Source organism: Parasteatoda tepidariorum, chromosome 6, assembly GCF_982258835.1.
Source record: "Parasteatoda tepidariorum strain Cologne lab strain chromosome 6, Ptep-v5.0, whole genome shotgun sequence".
In the NCBI taxonomy this organism is placed as follows: domain Eukaryota; kingdom Metazoa; phylum Arthropoda; class Arachnida; order Araneae; family Theridiidae; genus Parasteatoda; species Parasteatoda tepidariorum.
Window position 1 is genome coordinate 54,395,405 of NC_141760.1, and position 22,935 is coordinate 54,418,339.

Consider the following 22,935-nt stretch of genomic DNA (forward strand, 5'->3'; position numbering starts at 1 on the left):
ATCAATAAATTTATTAAGGGATTTAAAAAAAATTTTGAAATAAATATTTCTTTTTTTTTTTTTTTTTTTTAAATAGATGCACCTTTAAATATTTATTTTTTTCATAATTTTTAGTTTAAATTATCGAAAAAGCTTGGACGTTTAGCAATTGTTTTTTTTTTTTTTTTTTTGAAAAAAAATTTTTTGTGCAATATAGCATGTTTATTTTTTTTTTCTTCCATAAACTATAAATTTTTCTCTAATTTTGATAATGGGTGAGAACTACTTTTTAAAATACACATGTAAAATAGTATATGATGGTGATTTAACAGTCGTTGTCAACAGTTTAACAGTCAAATTCAACTATTACATAACGGTACACATTTTGTTAAATATTTACGTTGTTAAATACGAGCCTTTTCAAAACTCTATGTACCTTTTTGTGCGAGGAAGCACCTTGCCCTTTTTTATTCCAAGGGAGAACTTTGTAGTAGGCCTAGTAATGGAGTATTTAACAAAAATTTTTAGTTTAAAAGAAACTAAATAAATGAAAAAAAAATTGAAGAAAAGAAATTTTTTCAGAGATGTAAGCAGTTTTATTAATATCTATGTAAACTTTTCATTTCTATTGTATATGTATTAGATGCCTAAATAATATCATATAAAACATGTATTAGATGCCTAAATAATAATTTAGCTAATTGTTAATTAATTGAATTAAATAAAAAATAATTAGATTTGGGGATTTTTATTACCCTTGTAACTAGATCAATGACCTCCAGTAAACCTCAATAGACTGAAGGGAAGGCAGCAATTTATATGCTGCTGGATGCATATCAATTGCTGCCCTCAATTGTTGATTCATTGATTACCCTCTGCTGGAAAATATCGGGCAATCACTCACCCTGCGCTTTTTAGATGACGAGTGCTGGGTTGAATACTGCTGGCCAGTATTCACTTCAGTACAGTTGTAAGTGACTTAGAGCCGGCACTGACCAGTCGCTTTAGCAGCTGGTGTGCACCAGTTTTGTGGTGCTGGACCTACAGATTTGTTTTTGCTGGAATCCAATGCAATTTACAGTCAGCCACAAAAGTCTAAATACACCCGTTAATATTCGCAGATCAAGCACTTTACTCATATTTGTGAATATACAACTTTATTTTCGTTAACATCTTGGATAATAACTCGTATCTAACAAAAAAAATTATGAACAAATTCGTTAAAATATGACAAAAATTAACAACATATTAAATTATATAGTCCCAAAAGTCTACATACAGAGACAGAACAATACAAACTTTCAGAATTAAATGCCAAAAAATGTAACATTTATACTTTGTAGGACCTCCCTTAGAAGTAACAACTGCCTGAATTCGGTTTGGCATCGACATAACCAGATTTTTTGTCGTCTCAGGTGTAATTTGAGACCAGGCAAGCTCTATTGCCTTCTTTAGGGTTTCCTTGCTTGTTACCTACTCCTATCAACTTCTTCCCAGAGGTGCTCGATGAGATTAAAGTCTGGGGACTGTGGCGGCGAATGGAGCTGTTTAAGCGTTTTATAGAGTAGCCATGCCTTAACAATCTTAGCTGTATGTTTTGGGTCGTTGTCTTGCTGGAAGACAAAGTTGTTCCCAAGTCCCAATTTTCGCCTCCCCAGTCTCAATTTCCAACCGTCAGAAATGAGATTCTTGCTTGTAATCTCTCCGTATGAGAATATTGGATTTGATCCCTTTAGGAGATTTCCTTTTTTTTTGGATGATGTTAGAGTGTACATTCTATATCACTAATTATGCTTAATAAAATCTAAATTTCACTAAACAATTTGTATATTCTTTCCTGGAGATTGTTAATTGTTTAATCCATTCATTAATGGCCAAAAATGAAGAATCATGAAGTTATTTTCCAATATACGAATATTGGTGGCTACTGATGGCGAAAAACCTCCGCCATAGCGCCAGTAGGGGGTTAAGGGGGGGGGCAATTGCACCCCTGTCGGGCATGGTCAGCAACAAAATATTTTAAATTTATTATTTTTTTATCATTTTCTTAGTTGTAAAAAGATTGTTGATTGATTCAGAAAAACAATTAAACTGTTCGCATTCAATATCTTAAAATATATATTAATCAACATGACAGATTCTCATTGACTTTATGTACAGTGCATGAAATGGACATTTATGTACAGTGCATGAAATGGAAAAAGGGAACACCTTGATTACTTTTGATTTAATCATATTTTCACGCACAAAGAGTCAATACTATATTTTAAGTTACGAAAATGAACAGAAAAGCTCATTCTGTTCTGGATAAACATACAAGTTTGTCTAGAGTTATAGATTTTTAATTTTCAAAATGCGGAAACAGCCGCAATCTGGAAGATATGGTCGGAAGTTGGAAAGTTTGGGTCCTTTAATTTCAACTTCACTCTTCAATTATAGCCCATTATCTCAAGAACTTTTTGAGTGTATTGAAAAAAATTTGCATAAAATTACAAAAAACATTTTATACTCAAATTTTTAAGCAAAAATAATTTTAAATAATTATTTGTTATTTTTTATTAGTTTATTAAATAATAGTAAAATATATTGAATTGTATGTTCTACATATTTTTATATCCGTTTAATTTCAAAATACAAACTTTCAGGGCAATCGATCAATTAGTTTCTGAGTTATCAAATTTTAAAAAAGTTAGTTTGCTTAAAATTTTATTTATCTTGAATTATTCAACCAATTTCATTCAAATTTTGTATTTCACGATTTAAAATTACCTTCCATAAAATTATATAAAAATTTGTATATCTTGCTATTTTATTTTATTTTATCCGTCGTTGAACAACCGCCCCAATTTTCGGGTTTACGACTACTAATGTTCAACTCCGTAGCCTTGTAATTTTGAACCAATCCAGAAGGCAAGGAAACTCCTGGATAAGTACCCCCAGAGGTATTGATTTGTTATGGGAACATGGAGGACTTTGCGACTCGACAGATTTAACGTGCATCAGTCGCCATTTACTTCACGGGGATTTCAAAAATCGGGATTCAGAATTTTTCCACTGCATATTATAAATATAAAAAATATTAAATATTTTATAACTATTTAAAACTATATTTTTTGCATGGCATTACCTTTGGAAAAACGAATTTTTGCAATTGTATGAAAGTTTTTTCGATTCAATCAAAAAGCAAAACGTTCTTGAGATATGACGAGATTGAGATATTATCATTGAGCTATTATTTCGAAGCTATTACTATGCAATTACTATGAAATTAACAAAAGAGGACAAAATGAAGTTTTTTTACATCTGATATTAATATTGAAAGTGAGCATCATTTCACCTTATTTTCCTCTTTCAATCCTTAAAATTATCAAAGCATATAAATATGGATAATCACCAGCTAAATTGCTGATAATAGCAAAATAATTTTTCTTTTTTATACAGAAACTATATAAAAAATAAAAATTATTTTACTATTATTAGCAATATTGACATATACTTCAAATGAATGTACAGTGCGCAAAAAAATAAATGAACCCACCGGAATAAATTTTAATCTTAAGTTCGGATCTTCATGTTCTAGGACTCATAAGAATGAGTCCTAGAAATGGTTCGAGAGGGTGACATCAAATATACTAATTAATTAGTCCGAACGATATTTTAAGTTCGGAAATTAGATATAAAAACGTTATCCGATTAAACATACCCTTTTTCGACGGATTCGGATTTCTGACCCCCAAAATAAAGTAGTTTCAATCTACAAATATTGTTTTAATAGTTTTTTCAGGAACGCGCTTGAAAGTTAGGACCCTTTAAAGCTAAGTTTAGTTTTTGCGTATTTCACTGTATCCCAATTTTTTTTTAAGCGAATTGAAAAAGTTTTGCATACAATTCCAATCAGATCAATCAATTGCTATTCGTTTTTCTAAAGATAATTTCATACAAAATGAAACTTTTAGTAAACATTTATTATTACTTTATTTAAGGGAAGTCGAGAAACTTAAGAAATGTAAGGTGTACAATTTTTTCATCATTTGCAATTTTAAATGTCAAAATACAAAATTTAAGCAAAATCGGTCAAATAAGTTCTGAGAAATAAAAAAAAAAAATCTTATTTTTCGAAATTTGTTTTTTTTTTAAGCGAATTGAAAAAGTTTTGCATACAATTCCAATCAGATCAATCAATTCCTATTCGTTTTTCTAAAGATAATTTCATGCGAAATGAAACTTTTAGTAAACATTTAACTTTATTATAAAACTTTATTTAAGTAATAATAAATGTTTACTAAACATTTCTAGTCATTTCACTGTCACTGTCGACATTTCACTGTCGAGAAATGTAAGGTGTAAAATTTTTTCATCATTTGCAATTTTAAATGTCAAAATACAAAATTTAAACAAAATCGGTCAAATAAGTTCTGAGAAATAAAAAAGAAATCTTATTTTTCGAAATTTGGTCCCCAACTTCTTAATTTTTAGTGTCCATTATTTGTGGCTTAAAATTCGTAACTATGAAAGCAAAAGCGAATTTAAATCGTAGAGGAAACAATGTTTCGCGTTGACATAAGGTAAACAATAATCAATTAACTGAGTGAAAGATTATTCGTTGCAGGCGTATGTCAAGATGTAAAAAGCTTTTGCAGGGCGAAACAGAAATATTGGTAGAAAGTGTGCTTTCCGCTTTCCAGAGAATCGATAACATAGCAGAGAAACAGCAGCCATGTGTGAGAATTTTTTTTAAAAATGTAAGTTAGTTAAGGGGGGACCCCACCCTGAGATGGTAAAATATTAACGTTTTTCTTGAATTTTTTTTTTTTTTTTAAGTAATAGAGACAATGCAGAGACTCCTTGTTCTTTTCATGTTATTTAGCTACAATTTAAGTCTATTTTAAAAAATTTCCTTTTACAAAATAATAAAAAATAAGTTGGTGGCAGCTTCATGTGTGGCTGGTCATCATAAAGTAGCACCTCACTGCCCTCATGGATTTAGAAGTCCTGAAACATAGGAAAACGATTTTGTAATTGATTATCTAAAAAGTAGCATAGCGGTTTTTTAATATTCGCAGAATTACCGAAAGTTTAAAAAAAGTTAAGTTTTTCATTAAAAAAAATATTAATTAAAATATTGATATAAAATCAAAATATCAAAAAAATCCTATGCTTCTTTCTAAAGAATACATTTTTACATAATTTAAAATAAAAAACAGCTTATTTCGATCATGAGAAAAACGTTAGGCCAGGTCAAAAAACAAAGTTTTGAAAAAAACGCTTTTAAAGTTTTGACTTATGTTCAATCTAGTAAATTATTAAATTAGTAATGACTAACCTTTATTCTCTGCAATTCCAGGTCCATATACCTTCTCCGTCAACAAAATGGATGAGACACAAAAAGAATGTCACCCCTCCTAATCCGGCAGAACGGACCTTTCTACCTGCTTAGCGACGACTCTCTATTTTCCGGTATAACTTCCAAACGAAGTTAGGTACCGAGAAATCGTTTTAGACAGACATTAGGAAGGGTACAAAGATTAAAAAAATGCAATAAATTTTTTTTCGAATTTTTGGAAATATTCAGGGTGGGGTCCCCTCTTAATATTCGTTTCTCGGACGCAAATTTAAAATTTGTAAATTGAAAAATAATTACAAATTTAAGCTATATTGTTTGAATCTTATATTTTAAGCCGATGGACTTACTCTTTTTCTCAAATGGAGAAATTAGCATTTTGCCGGACATAGATGTTCACTTTAAAAGCATCTTTGAAAAGAAAAAGGAATCGCAAGGATAAATTTTAAAAGTCCCTTTTGTATTTATTTACAATATATATTAACATCGAGTCCCCTGATTAAAATAGCCTTTTTTTGTCCGTAAAATTATACTATGTGACAATTAAGAGAGTTTCGAATTTTACAATTTGATGGGCATAACCATTTCGAAGTTCGTTCAAAACGGGGCATGATATCTTTAGATGGAATACGTGGATGCAAAAAATGTACTTAAAACTTTATTTTCAAAACATTTAAATGATTCAAAAGCCAATCGATGCATATAAAAATAACATTTTATATCAAAATGTTCTTAAAATGTGCATGAAATTACAAATTTTTATTAACGAATAATTTTTGCTTTATGAGAGTAAGAAGCGTATAAAATTTTTGAAATAGCGGTTACTGCTACAACTATTTTTCTTCATTACAAAAGTAAATTTTACGCTTGCAATGTATGGTAAATTGCACCATACAGTACAAAATACATCTATAACAGAAAAAATAAATTAGATTTAAATTTACATTAAAAGGAATCTGCACATTATGGTATCAATATTAGCGATTTTAGATTCTTAGAAACACACTTGAAAAAAATGATGTGAGAAAAAAATGTAAAGTATAAAATTCGTTTTAATTTAAATATTTTGAATTAATTTGTTTGAGCCCCCCTGTCGGGGGAGACTTGACCCCTTGTCGGGCAGAACTTGATATATTTCCTAAAAAGTTCCCGTTGTGCTTTCCACCACCTCAGCTTATAATAATAACAGCTTAAAATAATAAGCCTTTAGTTAAATGCTTATATCTTCTCGAAATTATATTTAAATACGATTATAAAGAGATATATACCAATAACTTGGTATATGGGTGATTCTCACGAAACATGACAATTCACTATCCCTTGTACCAAGATCTAATACTATAATAATAAAGTAACTTTTTTTAAAAAATTAATAAATAGCATTGCTGATAGCATTTTAAAATGTCTTCGCACTAGCATTGACTGTTTTGTATAGTTAAAAAATTTAATTGAATATCAAAATATCATTTTCCTGGCGTGTCCCAAACAATGTTTCCAATAATAACTAGCTTCAAAACTTCCCATAAATTTTTCAATATCTAATTTTTTTAATCTCAACCGGTGTAAGCATCTCTAGAATACACGCAGAGGGTATTATTTACAAAAACTTCGTTTAAATTAATTTTTTTCTGTCAATAATTTGTTTGTCCCAAGAAAATCTGTCATTATCCTGGCTACTTTTATTTAGTGGTTTATAACTGAAGTAGATAGAGCCAGCCAGTAATCAATATCTTATGTTAATAGATTGATTAGATACCCTCCTATATGAACATGTCTTGTTGCATGAATAAAGAACCAATTTTTCTGGGTCAAAATCTATTTCAAAAAATTTTTCAAGGTGAGTAGGTTTTTGTGTTGTCATTTTCCTGGCTTCTTGAAATCATTAATAACATAAACTACATAGATTTATCTGAGTAATTTTGAGAAATCTAGTTGTTTTTTGCAGAATATAAACGTCTTAGGCAAAAATATTAAATTAAAATAAAGTTATATGCTATAAAATGGCGAATTTGTCATTATCCTAGCTGTCATTTTCCTGGCTTATGAATGCCAGGACATTGAAGTGTTGTCAGAATTTTTTTTAAACTGCTAATACTGTAAGGAGGGAAAGCAAATATTAACCTAATATCAAGTTTATGAATGATTGTAATATGCTTGGATGTAATCAAAGTTATTTATTTATTTAATGATTGATTATTATAAAAAATTTTATTCTGTACATATCAGCAATAAAAATTTTTTTGATTCTTTCTACCGTGGACAAAAAGAATTAATTTAAGCAACTTATGGTCCATCTAACATAAAGGCTTAAGTTAAGTTACTCACTATTGACTTAAAATGACTGTTTTTTGAACTTCTAAGCTAAAATGTCATTTTACTGGTATACAAGATTTGGTGAATTTCTATTTTATTTTTTTTCTCGAACAAATATCAATAAACTACACTGCTGTATGTAAGATAGTAATAATTGTAACTAAAGAAGTAAACAAAAATTTTTTTTGATTATTTTGAAGACTTTAAATTTGAAGAAATTTTTGGTCCGAATTGTCATGTTTCGTGAAAATCACCCATACATAGCTTTAATTCTCACAAAAGGCGAAATTAGAAATTAATTTTAAATTCTTCATAAATATAATTGTGTTGACAGGAGCGTGTGTAGGACCGACCACGAGAAAGCATGTACGAACTTACTTCCTAGAATATAATTCAGAAAAAGAAAGAAAGAAAATAAGGCTGCATTTAAAAGACGGATACAATTAAAAACTATCACAAGAAATAGAAATTATACGTTTCAAATTTTTTTTTTTACAATATTTGAAGTGTCCATTTCTTGCTAGCTATATTTTTCACCAAAGAAAACCTTTTATTTATGCTGCATTTTTTTAATGAAATTTTTATTCAGATGCACAGTAGACGGATCATGGGTTAAAGTCCCTTTGCCGTCAGGCTAACCGTGGGGTATTTCGTAGTTTTTCCTCCCCAGGCAACACAAATGAGATTTAGTTCCATCAAAAAAGTCTTCCTCGAAGGCAAATTTCTTCCGATACTTGATCCAAGAGTTCCCTTGTCTACTGGGTTGAGTTCAAAATTACAAGACTATGGAGTTCATCATTGGTAGTCGTAAACTCAAACTTGGGCCAGATATTCAACGATGGTTATAAAATGAAATAACCCTACAAGACTCGTCTGGCAGGACTTATCATTATCAGTTGGCAGTTCGTGGTTATTTGGAGCTGAATATACTTATGGAACTGTTTAGCTGTTAATTTCTAGTATTATTGCTAAATTTCTCATAAATTTTTCACATTCTGATTTATTAACATTTTACTTAATTTATGAACATTTCAACAACAAGTTATGAAACAAAATATCAAATGTTCAACTTCATTTAAGAATTTTGTAATGTGTTAACTTGGGAATTTAAAATCCCGGTGGATTTTATATTCATACGATCAACAACTTATAAATTGTATTAAAAATATTATTGAGTTATTTTATGTGCATAGTTTGCTTTCTTCACTACGGTAGACTATAATTTTCTTCTGTTTATTTTTTTTGCAGATATGTCCAGAAGATAAGGCTTGACAGTTAATCTTGACATTTAAAAAAATTAAAATTGTGTGAAATGAAATTCCATCAGATCCTGATACATTTGAATACAAAATACATAATTACAAGAAAAAAAATATTGCCATTGCGAATAATAATAACAAATTTAAATTTATTTCATTATAAATGTAGTTCACTTTTTAATGTTTTTAATTAATCTTTAAAAATAAAAATATGCGAAAGTATTTGGTCATTCCTTATATTTTTTTATGGTATAATTTCTGCCCTTAAAGTATCATCAATTATGTACGAAATCCCGACACTACTTTTAAGTCCCAAATTAAAAATTCCATTGAAATAATTAGAAAATAATATTGAAAGTTTAAAAAAAAAAATTGTCAAACTGTATAATAACTATAACTTTATAAAGGAAAAAAAAATTTACGAATTTTTGATATTTTTTCAATGATTTGTAAATAAAGCGTTTAATAAATTTTATATACAGGTATGTTGTACAGGTACGTACTAGAAATATAGGAACGTGTAACCACAAGTGTCTTGGGCTGACGCTGACCAAGGACACACCATATTGTCTCCAATTTCTACATAACCACCATAAGAATCATTTTTCATCGAAGTATGCACTTTTTTCAATGAGAAATTTGCAAAAAATTTGTAACTTACTGTTCGAAGCATACTAGTTTGAAGCATACTAGTTTAGAATCTAGTTTAAAAATAGAACCATACAATAAAACCATACACAATAGAACAATTTATTCCAGTTTTTTTTTTCTAGGAGTAAATTCTTATGTTTGATTGTAACTTTTAACAGAAATTACAATTTAAAAGCAAATTTTAAACTACATATTCAGATATATGCTTGTAGTAATTCTAGCATTTCTTTAAAAAGTTCTTCGAAGCAAAATTTTTTAGTCATTTAATCGTATATATTAATACTATTAGGAGATATTTTTCCACTTTAAATTAAGCAATTTAACTATGTTTCACATGCAAAAATTACACAATTAAACATTAACTATATAAATCTAAATATAATTTTCCTAACAAAAGTTTCGTAAATTTTAAAATCACTCATACGCTTAAGAATGAGCTTCAGTTAAAAAACAATATAATCCAAAATAATTTAACCTTAAAATAGGATAAAAAATTAAAATACGACGATAAATAAACAAAAGTAAAACTTAGATATTAAAGAAATACGGTTTTTTAAAATAAAAGTGTTGTTTTTTTTTATCATTCCCTCTTTTTAAATGTAAATAAATACATCCATATAGTATCAATATTAAAGATGTTCATAAAATAAATATTTACAGTTTGATTATTAGTACAGAATCAGTTAGGAAGTTTATTCTAATTCTACAAAAGTTCAGAAAATATATTTTAAGGATGCATAATGTTACAAATTTCATAAATTTAGAAAAATAATACTTTTCTTTAAATATTCTAAAATTCTTTTATGTATAATTTAAGCACAATTTGATTTGTGTACTTTTAACATTAATATTTCCTAGTTTTTAATAGCAATACAGTTGTCCCCACTTAATTGCATATCAGATAATCGAATAACCGGTCTGTGTAGGGGTTAGGGAACTACCCTTGCATCAGAAAGGTTCTGGGTTCAAATCTCGGGCAAGGCATGGATGATCTTTCCTTCTCTGTACTATCTGTCCTCACTGTGGGAGCAACGTTGGCCCACCTAATATGGTGTCCCTGAAAGAGAGGCCTACAAATCTGCCCTGTAAATGCCTGAATTGAGGGATGTTAACACAGGTGGGCATTGGAAAAAAAAAATAATCGAATAACCTGTTTATACGAATAAAATTTAATGGAAATGAATTATTGTTAAGAAATCAATTTTAAATTTCATCGTTTAGAGAATTATTTATTGTTGGCAGTTCTCGCTTTAATTGCATTAAAAAAGTGCAGGGGAAAAAAAGAAAACAAAAAAATTTTAAGAAATGTTTCACCAGCCGGAATGAATTTCACTTTTTCATTAAAAAAAATAATAAAACAAACTTTTCAATAGGTATTGCCCAGTTCCAGATCCAAACAGGTCTGGAGGTATTTTAAACTTTCATCCGTTCTTGTTAGCAGTTATGTTACAATAATTATAATACAATAATATTGTTACAATAATTAAAGGAGTTTTTACCCTTAGACACACTTCACTCACACGCCATTCCGAAAATGTTCAGTTGAATGGCAAAACTGCGTCCAATTACGGATTTCTTTTGAAGAGATTTAATAGTGTTATAATATGTATTAGTTATACATTTTATTAACATGGATTAATATTTATATAAATTTAAAAGGCATTTATGCTTTATTATATTGACACTAACAGTTCTACTTATAACTGTTTATTGATCATTAAAAAGAGTTTATTTCTCTAGAACATTATGCTATATATTGCATATTATTTCATGGAGATAGACAGGACATATATGTACTGAATTTGAAACAGGATTAATATTTGTATAAATTTGAATCGCATGTATGTTTTATTACACTGACACTAATTCTAAGTATAATTGCCTATTGATCATTAAAATGAGTTTATTCCATAAGAACATTATGTTCTATACTGCATACGGTCTTATGGAGATGGACAGAACATACACTTCATTTAAAACGGGAAAGCCCTGCTATCATTGCACTTGATGGTAAAGGTATGGAAAAAGGCAAGGGAATCGATCAGGACAGGAAGGGAAAAGGTAGGTAAGGTGTTGTTATTCATTAAGATATTCCTTGATCATCTACTATCAGCATCTTCTACTATATTGGAAGTTTTATACTGTAATAATTATGTAATAGTGAAATATAATTTTGTAGCTATTGGAAAATTTATTGTAAATAAATTGAAAAATATTTCCTAATAAAAGCTATACTTGCATTGCAAAATACATCCCTTTAAAATCATGATTTCTTGGATGGAAAAAAAATCAGCTTACCTAGTTTTTAACATTCAGATACTGTAAACATAAACACCGTACACATTCATTTATAAATCCATTTCTATAATTTCAACTTTTCTTTGCTAAAATCGCAAAAGACAGATAACTAAGTCGGAGCTGAGGAATTATTAATTAGTTTACGTTTTACTTTGTGTGTTGTGATTAAAAGTGATATTTAAATTTATATATCTTAGTTTTAGCTGTTAATTTCTTTCTAAACTGCTGTTTGTAGAAAATGCAACACCATGAAAGAATCATCAGAATCAAATGAAATTTAATGCAGAAACGACTTGTACTGATACAAATAAATGATGAAATTTTCAAAACAAAAGAAACAAATTAAGCGTCCGAAATCAGTATTTGGTGCAGCCACCACGCGCTGCAATAAGTGCTGCTATACGACGTGGCATGGAGTCAAACAGATGTTGAATATCTGCTTGAGGAAGAGAATTCCATATCGCTTGTATGCGCAACCAAAGTTCGTCTTTGGAAACTGCAGGACGCGGATCACGAGTGAGACGCCGACCAACCATATCCCACACGTGCTCAATAGGCGACATATCCGGCGAATAAGCAGGCCAAGGAAGAAGTTGCATGCGTTGTGCTGAACAGAAGTCTCTAACAGTCCGCGCAACATGTGGGCGTGCATTATCCTGCTGAAAGATAGCTCCAGGGATGCCTTGAAGGAAAGGAACGACTTCGGGCTGTAGCACTTCACGGACGTATCTGTTGCTATTGAGATTACCCTCAATTCGTATCAAATTGGATCGTCCATGATACGAAATCGCACCCCAGACCATAACTCCGGGTGTTCGACCACTATGTCGTTCAATAATACACTCAGGAAGGCAGCGTTGACCGGCATAACGTCTAACACGAACACGGCCATCATGGGTCCACAAATTGAAGCGTGATTCATCTGAAAAGACAACTTGGTGCCAATCAGCTCGCCAGTCTCTGTGCTCAAGAGCCCACTGCCGACGCAGCCGTCGATGATCCGCCGTGAGGGGAATCCTGTATAATGGCACCCTTGCACGCAATCCACGGCGCAGCAGACGACGACGAATTGACGAAGCCGACAATTGTACACCTGTAGCAGTAGACCAATGTGCTGCCAGCTGCCTGGAGGAAGCTGTGCGATCATTCACCGCCATGCGGAGCAGGTGTCGATCATCGCGCTCTGACGTCACCTTCTGTCGTCCAGTGCCTGTTTTTCGAGTTGTTCGGTGCTCGTCGGTCCACTGCTTCCAAACTCGCATCACTGTGGAACTGTTCCGCTGCATACGAGCTGCTATTGCGCGATAGGAAAATCCTCCTTCTCGAAGGCCGATTATCCTCCCTCGTTCAAACTCCGTAAGTTGCTTGAATTTCTTATTCTTCCGTCGTGGAGGCATACTCAGGTCTCACTAAACGTTTGCCACTAACAAATAATCATAGACTATTTTCAACGTCCCGCTACAGCACTTTATTTATACGCTTTCAGCATCAATTCAGAGGGCGCTGCGCGCGCCACGCACGCGCGATGGCTCTGAAACTTTATTAATTTGCATAATATCCTATAATTGACATTTACTGCGAATTTCATTTGATTCTGATGATTCCTTCATGGTGTTGCATTTTCTACAAACAGCAGTTTATGAATCTTGTACTGCATATGCACTTACTGTTTGTTACCTATAGTAAATTTAAAAAACTGTTAACGAAAGTTTCGTAAATGATACCAGGGTGCGTAGCGTTTGTAAAAAGTACTTAAAGGTGCTTTTTTGGGGATTTCGCTTTTAAAGGTGCTTTTTTCAGCTGGCGTTTTTAAAAAGTGCTTTTTTTACACGAATAAATTTTTTTTCCTTCAGTGATATCTGGTAGATCCCATGCATTTTACGAAAAATGGGGTGTTTGCTACGTAATTATTCACGCGGACTTCGTGTCGTACCCACGTTATGACTTGCACATGCGCGCACACTTGAAACCGAAACCCGAGTGCTCCAATTCGGATCGAGAATATCAGATCCTTATGAAATCTTTTTCTTTTTAATTTTATTCTTGTTTATTTTATTTTACTTCTAACACTTTTTTGACGTAGGGGGTAAGGGTACTTTTGTTCTGAGTGCATGATCAAGTTGAATTCACTCGGTGATGTGGGAAAGTACTGATAGTTTCGATTTACGTCCGTTTCTTTTTGGGTTTTTTTTAACGCTAAAACTGTTTGTAAAAAGTTTTTGTTTTTCAATAATATCATTGATTGAATATGAATTTTTTGAGTGCTTGAAAATTTTTGTGAAGTGCTTGAAAAGTTTTTAAAAAGTGCTTATCTTTGATTTAAAGATTTGACTACGCACCCTGGATACATTTTTCAAGTTCTAAGAAGGAAATGCTGCTATGAGAAACACTTGAATAACACTGAAAATTCTACGAATACCAGGAAACAGTGATTTTTTTTTTAAACTTGGTAGAAAAAAATATAAAAATAAAAATTTATTTTTTTTACTATATTGTAAAGTTAAATGATAGTACTTATAAAGTTACTATAAAGGAATAAAGTAAAAACTATTAAATACAATTAAATCAATTTATTAAACATATTAATGAAACATGTACAAATTGATCGCAGCGGTTAAAATTTATAAAAATGTGTGTAAAATTTTTTAAGAAATTAAAATAATGTTTTCACAAAAACTGTATCACAAAACAATGCTGAAGTGTTTCAGTAAAATATATACAAACTGCATCATTATAGAATAACTCGTACAGATATTAAAATATATACACTACATACAGATACATGATTAAATATAATATATGTGAATTAAAAGAAAGAAAAAAAAACTTGGGCAGTAAAATATTTCACTGCTGAAGAATTTTTATGGTATATGAAGCTCTTCGAAATAATGGAACTCTACATCAAAAGAACTTATGGGCATAGATGATGGATCCTGTTGAGGTGGAGCACTAGGACTACTGTTTTGTTTATCCATTTCTTGATTAATGCTGGGACCTGGAGAAATAATATTGTGCTCATTTGGTGAATTTGAAGAAGGAGGTGTCAGCATTGCACTATTGTAAGTTTGAGAACTATAGCCCAAAGGCTCGCTGTAAGAGCTTGAAATGGCAGACATATCTAAATTGTTTACATGAGGTAAATTAAGCGCAGAAGTAACAGATGGAACTAAATTATTCTGATGATGTTGATCACTTGGATTGTACGAATCGTGTTTAAGTATGCTCTGTTTAACTGATTGGGAATGCATCCGATGGTAAAGAGCCGCTGATCCAGGCACTTGATTGTGCTGAAATTCCACCGATGCTGGAGAAGAGGCAGGATAGCCATTTGCAGCATACGAAGGAAAATGCATGGGATGAGATGCATTAACTAGAGCTGCACGATTTTCAGTAGCATAAATTCAAATTTGAGGTGCCATGAAAGTTCTTTGGTTAAAGGCAGCGTAGTAAGGCACTCCATTAGGTTCTGCTATCGCTGCTGCCGGCTTAGGTTTTCGTCGGGGACGATACTTGTAATCCGGATGCAGTCGTATATGTTCTTGGCGCAAGTGTTCAGCTTCATTGATGAATGTACGCTTCTCGTTTTCATCCATTTGTTTCCATTCCGCACCTAGTCTTTTGCTGATTTCGGAATTGTGCAGTTGAGGATTCTCACGAGCTATCCGTCTTCTCTGAACTCGCGACCAAATCATAAAAGCGTTCATCGGGCGACGAATTCTTTCTATTTGCTTCTCTTTAACAGATAGGACTGTACCACTATGATCATTAGTCTCGTTGATTTGAAGGCCTTCCGTATTGTACAAATGAGGAAAATTCATTTCAAAATTCCTAATGTCTATTTTAAAGAGAAAAAACTAAAAAAAAAATCTCTTTCTTTCCCCCAATGCAGTTGGGTTTTATTTTATTCTTGAAAACCGATATTCAGACCGTCTGCCGTCGGAGAAATAACAAATGCAACTAGTGTAAATTAGGGGGCGGGGATTCTGCTGACCAATCATAAAGAGGGATATACCCAGAACCTGTCTTACCTTCACACTTCTAAGAAAAGATTCCGGATTTGCTCGGAAAGTCTCCCGCCGACGAGAGGGTGGGGTTAGAAATAAGCTTATCAGAAACGTGATGGTAGTTAGTTCTCTCTTCTCTTTTTGTCCCTTCAAATCAATGTAGAAAGAGTTAAAAATGCTTTGGCATAATATTGACTTTTCATAAATCCCTTAGACAAAAGAGCCTATTTTCTTCATTACTTTTTAGTGCTTAATTATTTGTCGCTAATTAATTTTAAAGATTCTACTGCAGCGTACAAAAATTCTACTACATCATTTCGTTAAAATATTTGCATTAAATTAGTATTAAAATATATAAAATCCGCAAGAAACAAAACAAAGATGAAAGCCGTTATGACATTTATTTAAAGAGTGATATAATTAGTTGTTTATTTAAACAAAAAGTATTAAAGGAAAAGTTCTACTACAGCGAATCTTAGTGCGTTGCAAGTCGTTGGTTATTTATAGTATTATAGTGAAATATTTGAATTAATTTAGTATTAATATATTTGAAATTCCTAAGAAACATAAGATAACGAAACTAGGGTGAAATCCGATATAACATATTTATTAATCGGGTAATATAATTATTTTTTTGCTTAAACAAAAAGAAAAATTAAACAAATAGGAAAAGTTCTATTGCAGCCAATTTTATTGCGTTTCAAGTCATTGGTTATTTATAGTATTGTAGTAAAATATTTGGATTAAATTTCAATTAAATTACTTGACTTCCCCAATATACGTTTGATAATAGAACTAGGGAGAAAGTCGGCATAAAATATTTATTATTGGTAAGTTCTAATACCGCCGATTTTAGTACATTTCACGTCATTGGTTACTTATAGTATTGTAATAAAATATTGGATTAAATTTACATTAAAGTATTTGAATTCCCAAATATACATTTGATTACGGAACTAGGGTGGAAATCTGTGTTGTATATTTATTAATCAGTTAATGTAGTATATTTATCTGTAGTATATTTATTAATATAATTAATTGTTTATTTAAACATCAAAAAGGATTAAAGGTGCCTCGCGTTTCGAGATATTTCTTTTAAAAGTTAATCACTTCAGATTTTAGCAAGAACATTAATATTTAATTATTAAATAATCTTTTTATCGTTATGCGTTTGATTTAGATTGTTTTAGTATTTTTACTTAACAATTACTTAAGTAAATGAATTGTTTTGGAACACTATTATTTTTATTTGAATTGAAAAAAATATATTATTGACGCAACAGTCTAGTGTTAGAGTTCACCAGAACATTTCTTTATGGAGTTATTTTTGTCGACAGACCTTTCCAGTTCACTACTCTTATTACCTTTTTAAGTCAGGTAGTTTTGCGCATTCTCAAACTGTTCTACAAATTGCTTTATTTTTTAATATTGTATGCGCTTGGCTAGTTTTATCTAAGCTGCAAATTTGCTCTCGAAATATCATTTTGTGACAAGCTCTCCTCTTCCCCCCCACTACAGCGCCTCTGGCGGTGAACTAAGACAGTCTGCCAGGAACCGCCGTTAAGCACGGACGTTTAATTCGAGCCCAAAACCCCCTCTTCCAAATTCTTGTATTTTTTTATCCTTGTTTTATTTTTATGTGTTTTGTCCTTTTCAATAAATATTTAGAGTTAGATAATTTCTAGTTTTTCATTATTTATGTGAATTGGTAGAAATACAAATAAACCAGGACTTCCCCTACAATTTCGTTTATAATTAACATCGATCCTTGTGAAGTTCCGTGTTTGTTGTTCTTCTGTTGTTATTCCTCTTTGATTCCGACAACAAAACATCGTTTGAACATTTTTTGTTTTGTTTTTAGGAATCCATTTTTAAAGGAGTTTTCCCTCAAGAAATATTTAAACTTACTGCAGATAAATGCTTTTTATAATTTTAAGGTGATGCAGATGCAAAACAATTTATTTAAATTTCAAAATAGAATTTTATTTGTAAAGAATTCTGCAATAATATGTTATTGAAATGCATCATCAAGTTTAGAACTGAATCACAATTGACTACTTACTTGATTCAGAACTCTGTTGTTTTATACTTCTCTACGAGTATCGGTGGTTTAGATTAGACCAGCGGTTCCCAAATGGCGTTATATATATATGTATATATATAATTTTTTTTTTGAGTGCTCCTCACACTATTGTATTAATATATTTTGCTTTAGCTATATTGACACAATATCAGAAAGCACTCTTTTTTGCGAATATAATCGTGTGGGTTGATGAAAGATTATATCTTTTATTTTGCGGATTTTTAAAAAATTTTTATCCTTTTTTTTCCAGTTGTTTGTTATGTTTATTATTTTTCTCCCCCCCCCCTTTTTTTTTCATGTGTCTGTAATTTTCCTTTGTTTTATCTTCATTTTGAACTTATATATATATATATATATATATATATATATATATAGATATTATTTTTAAAAAAAATTTTATTTTAATAATTTTCTTCTTCTTTTCATCAATCTTTATTATTTTTCATGATTTCTCTATATTTTTAACTTAACCTACCATACATTTCAACCATGCTTTTATTACTTTTTATTTATATTTGAGCGTTTAATTACTTTGTTTTTCATCCTCCAGAAATTTCTTTTTTATTGTATTACTTATTCCGTTTTCGATTAATTTAATATTTCTTTTTTCTACGTTGATTATAGAGTTAATTATCACTAGAGCCGCATGCTGCTATATTGCGCGAAGCGATTACAAATTTAATTAATGCAGAAGGATTAATTTAAAGTTTACGGAAAGGAGCTGTCCTCGCTTCAGGTTATTTAACAGACTCACTTTTCAGAAGCTCTATAATTGTTCAAAACATCAATAATTACACTTATTGTATAGCGATTTCTTCTTCTTCTAAAGCTCCACTGCCCTTTGTGGACCCTGGCTTGTTCCAAAATTTTATTCCTTGCAGTCCTCTGTTTTGACTTCTCCCTCCACCTACAGATCTAATCTTATACAAATAATACTTTTTCTGCAAATAATAATTTTTTAGAAAATAACTACTTTCTCTGTTTTGTAAACTTGAAATTGTTTTATTAACTTTGAGATAGGAAAAATCTACGCAAAGAATAAAAGATGTAAAAAGAAATGTAGGAAATTTTTTATTAAGTTAAGTAGATAGTTTTTAGCTGTTACGTGATTAAAAATAAAATAAATAAATAAAAAACAGGAAAATTTGAAGCTTATATTACATTTTTACAACTTTATTTTATGAAAAATTGAAATCAAAAGAGAGAGTGAGAAAGATAAACATTTCTCCCTTTTATTATTATTTTTTTTATTTAAATGTATTTGTTAATTGCGGTCAGAAAACATAGTACACGAAGCATATAATTGCCTCACACTAAATTCATGGACACTAATTTTGTAATATTCCGAGCACAAATTTACTTTAAGAATAATGACAAAGTATTATTTATATGTGCTATTTCTTAAAATTATTTAATTTTTAGAAAAATATGCCTCTTAACATCTCTCAATTTATCACGGGATTTTCATTTATTTTTTGTTACTTTTTTTTTCCAATTGGAAATGATAATACAGAGGGAAAAAAAACTATATTCACTCAACATATTCAATTAAAATAATGAATAGTAAATAACTGTTTGAAATTCTTAAGTAATATTAATAGTTAAATTATGCAAACAAAACAAAAAACTATGTGTGCACTATATTTCGGGATACAGTAATGTACGCGATATAATACGTGAAAATGTAAAAGAAAAGCAATATGACATTGAAACAGGAAACAACAATTCTTAGAATCTCTACTTGACCCCCCAAGACTTGCCGTGACTTTCGCAAGCCATCTATATCTTGTCTAAAATAAGAACTCCTACAGACATTCGTCTGGACCTTTGGCGGTAACGAGGTATGACTATTATAAGTAGGGGTGCTGGGTCACAGTTTTGGAATGGTTTCGGCTCGGGTTGGCAAGAGAAAGTGAAACTTTTTCTTCAGTCTATTGTATTAGTCCTAGAGTGAAGCTACCCTCCCTAAAATGCGCCATTCTTGTTCCCACAGCACCAGGTGGTCTTAGACTTTGTGGCGGGAGGATTTCTTAGCTCAGACAGACTGTAATTGATGCTGGGTTGTTGGCGGAAGATCATAGCCTTTATATTCCTTCACCACCCCCATGTCATTTTCGACAAGTAATTCAGACAGTTTGAACTCCTGCTGTAGTAATTGAAACAGGAAATGATCAGGCGGGCATTTTAAGAGATCAACAGAATAATTCACGAGTTCAAACTGATAACGTTTAACTCTTGTGAGGTCCCACACCTCACGTTCGTGAGACCCAACAGGGGCAGGTAGTTTTCACATATTCTTCGATTTAGCTCGATGCAAAATAAAACTGTCAAAGAAATAAGGTAAATGTGAAAAATCCAAGGGCGGGCAAAGTGTATTATTCAAAAATTGGCATTTTACACTTTAGGACATTGATTCTGAACCACTGTGCCGCGGCACTTTTGTGTGCCGCCAAATATTAGAAGTAATACAATAAAAATTACAATGCTTTTTTTTATATTAGTAAAGTTTTAACTAAAGAAAAGTACTTTTATATATATATTATAATTTTTCCACCCTTTAACCGCGTGAACATCTTTGTCGGCGATTGTCTTGTCTCTGACAATCTTAAAATAAGAAGGAAGAGTTTAAATTGTTTTTGACAATTTTAAAAAATGTAGAAATAAGTAGAAAACTTCATGATTATTAAAATTATTAATTAACAAAAGAAAGAAAGCTAAAAATTAACTTTTAAGCGGAAATAAAAGCTATTCATTAAAGTAAGCTATGCAATTTATAGTTCTAAAAACAAATTAACGAAGGATAACTAACAAAAAATAAGCTAACAATTAATAATTAGCAAATAAAACTAGTTAGCAAGAAATCACAAAAAAATAATAATTATTGTAAAAAACTAACAGTTAATAACTATAGAAAACAAGCTAACATAAAATAACTAGCAAAAAAAACTATTTCTAACTAATAAAAAATGAGTCGAGGGAAATTATTAATCCCTTGATAAACGTGCTTTTGTAATACATATTATTTTATTTCACATTCAAAATTATTATCACAAACTATTTAACACAGTGTATTCTCGGTAAGTAAACAACTTTTAAACTTATTTTTCTCATTGTATGCTGTCAAATCTCGAAATCGTTAAAAGTGTGCCGCCGCAAAAAAAAGGTTGAGAATCACTGCTTTAGGACATAGTATGAACACGAAAATTACATTTTTTTTCTTTTGTTTTGATGTGTGTGTTGCTTCTGATAGACGCCGCTTACAAATGATATTATTCCTTTTGCCATCCTAAGTGGTCACATAAATTTATTGTATATAATATTATATTAAAAACTTTATATATTATTAAAAACTATTTTTTTTCTCACATTGAAAGTTGAAATTTTTTTTTAAAAAATAGAAAGGGAATTTTGGACTATATCATTTAACCTGTTTGTAATTATTTTTATATCTTTATCTAAATAAATAAAATATAGAGTTGAATCACATTACAACGCGTTAAAAAACTGAATCTAAATAAATTTAAAAAAAAAAGAATCCAGTCCTTTTTTTATTTCTATTATGCTGTAGAAATTAGTAATACAATGGTGACTACAGTTATTACTTTATTTTTAGTTTTATATTAAAACGTATGGTATCCATCCGCCATTTTTTTATATGGGATTTAAAAGAAGAATGTGAATTGTTATCATATATTACAGAAATTTATAAAATAGATTTAATAAGAAAGAAATGTAAAATGGGCTTTTACATTACTATTTATTTCGTTACAGATAAAATTAAACTAAATAAGTATAATTTTTTAAACTCGTGTTATTTTGAACACCAGTACCTACTTCCTCGGAATGAAAATACCCCTTTTATAAAAGTCTTTTTTTTTTTAATTAAATTTTAACAAAGCTTTTTTTTTTAAAAAAAAAAAAGAGAGAAAGAGAAAGCTTGAAATATAAGTGTATTTTACGGAATCAATAAGGAAGATAGAAATTTGATTTTAAAAAAATGCAAAGAAACTAAATTTTTTATGGTACTAAAGTACCTGTTATACCACAATATCAGTAGCACTTATAACCACAAACAATTAAGCATCATTTGTGCCAATAATACGCCGCGCCATGCAATGTAATGTAATATCACCACAAAAACAATTCCTGCATTCATATGGCGCAAGGTGGTTTGATTCGATCAATAAAACTTGACTTTCCAATAAATTTGTGAACAACAAATCTTAGGTGGCGCGCCACCCTTGCACCTTGTCAGCAAAGGGAAAGATAAGGACTGATAGATTTATGAAAAATTGGAATGGAGGAAACCTTATTTTTCAATTTGTTTTTGTGGAATATGACATTTCTTCGTGGGGTATTTGGTTTCATAGAGGAACGGCAGAGGTTGTCTGCACCTCTTTCTCCACCGACCCTATGGGAGGTGGTCACTATGTAGGTAACGAATTATTTGGCAGATTACATATCATAGTTAGATGACCCGTGACTGTAGAGAGTGGGACAAGCCTTGAGGGGTCAAGTAGTGATTAGGTTGTTTTTAGTTTCACGTGCTCTGCTTTTCTCGTATACTTTTCCAAAGAAAAAAAAGAACATCTATATCGCAAATGGTCCTTTATTTATGGATTAACTCTGCTCAGAAGAATAAATAAGTTACGTACAGAAAATATTTTGAGTTTAATGACGAAAGAAAATATACGCTTTATATTTTTGACATTAAATCTATTTTGAAAGAAAAAGGCAAATAAAAAATAACATATTTCTTTTGGTATAGAGTGACATTTTAAACATTTATTTTTATAAATATTAAACTACGATCTTAATTTTCAAATTTAATATGGTAATAAAATTACGAATTATGATTGATTACGAAGATTATTATCTTTGTCTACATAAAAAAATATTTTTAAGAATAATATATATTAAAGAGAAGAATCCTTTTTGTCTTCAATTCTTCTTACTCTAAAGTTATATGTCATGTTTTAAATCCGAACTACTAACGTTTCTACTCTT

General features: G+C 30.5%; 2 protein-coding genes and 1 long non-coding RNA gene across 17 annotated transcripts in view; 1 reads left to right on the top strand and 2 right to left on the bottom strand.

The window, feature by feature from the left end:
* LOC147808035 (uncharacterized) overlaps positions 1 to 9,114 on the top strand; it is a 30,072-nt gene extending 20,958 nt beyond the window's left edge. For 11 of the 15 annotated variants that reach the window (XR_015434667.1, XR_015434668.1, XR_015434653.1 and 8 more), the window contains one exon: positions 8,882 to 9,114. This is a non-coding gene — a long non-coding RNA (uncharacterized LOC147808035). Of the gene's footprint in view, positions 1 to 5,323; positions 5,437 to 8,881 lie in introns of all 15 variants that reach the window. The other 4 variants (XR_015434664.1, XR_015434663.1, XR_015434656.1 and 1 more) reach the window with 1 other exon arrangement.
* Positions 9,115 to 14,702: 5,588 nt separating this feature from the next.
* Positions 14,703 to 15,194, bottom strand: LOC147808037 (uncharacterized). The gene has a single exon (XM_087166620.1). It carries the CDS (start codon positions 15,192 to 15,194, stop codon positions 14,703 to 14,705), a length of 492 nt encoding a protein of 163 aa, XP_087022746.1.
* A 48-nt stretch (positions 15,195 to 15,242) lies between these two features.
* On the bottom strand, positions 15,243 to 15,659 carry LOC147808038 (transcription factor sox-3-like). Its single transcript, XM_087166621.1, has one exon. It carries the CDS (start codon positions 15,657 to 15,659, stop codon positions 15,243 to 15,245), a length of 417 nt encoding a protein of 138 aa, XP_087022747.1.
* Between the last annotated feature and the right edge of the window lie 7,276 nt (positions 15,660 to 22,935).

Bases quoted from the DNA above. Each gene is read 5' to 3' on its own strand.
- LOC147808038 (XM_087166621.1), bottom strand. From the start codon at position 15,659: ATGAATTTTCCTCATTTGTACAATACGGAAGGCCTTCAAATCAACGAG.
- LOC147808037 (XM_087166620.1), bottom strand. From the start codon at position 15,194: ATGCATTTTCCTTCGTATGCTGCAAATGGCTATCCTGCCTCTTCTCCA.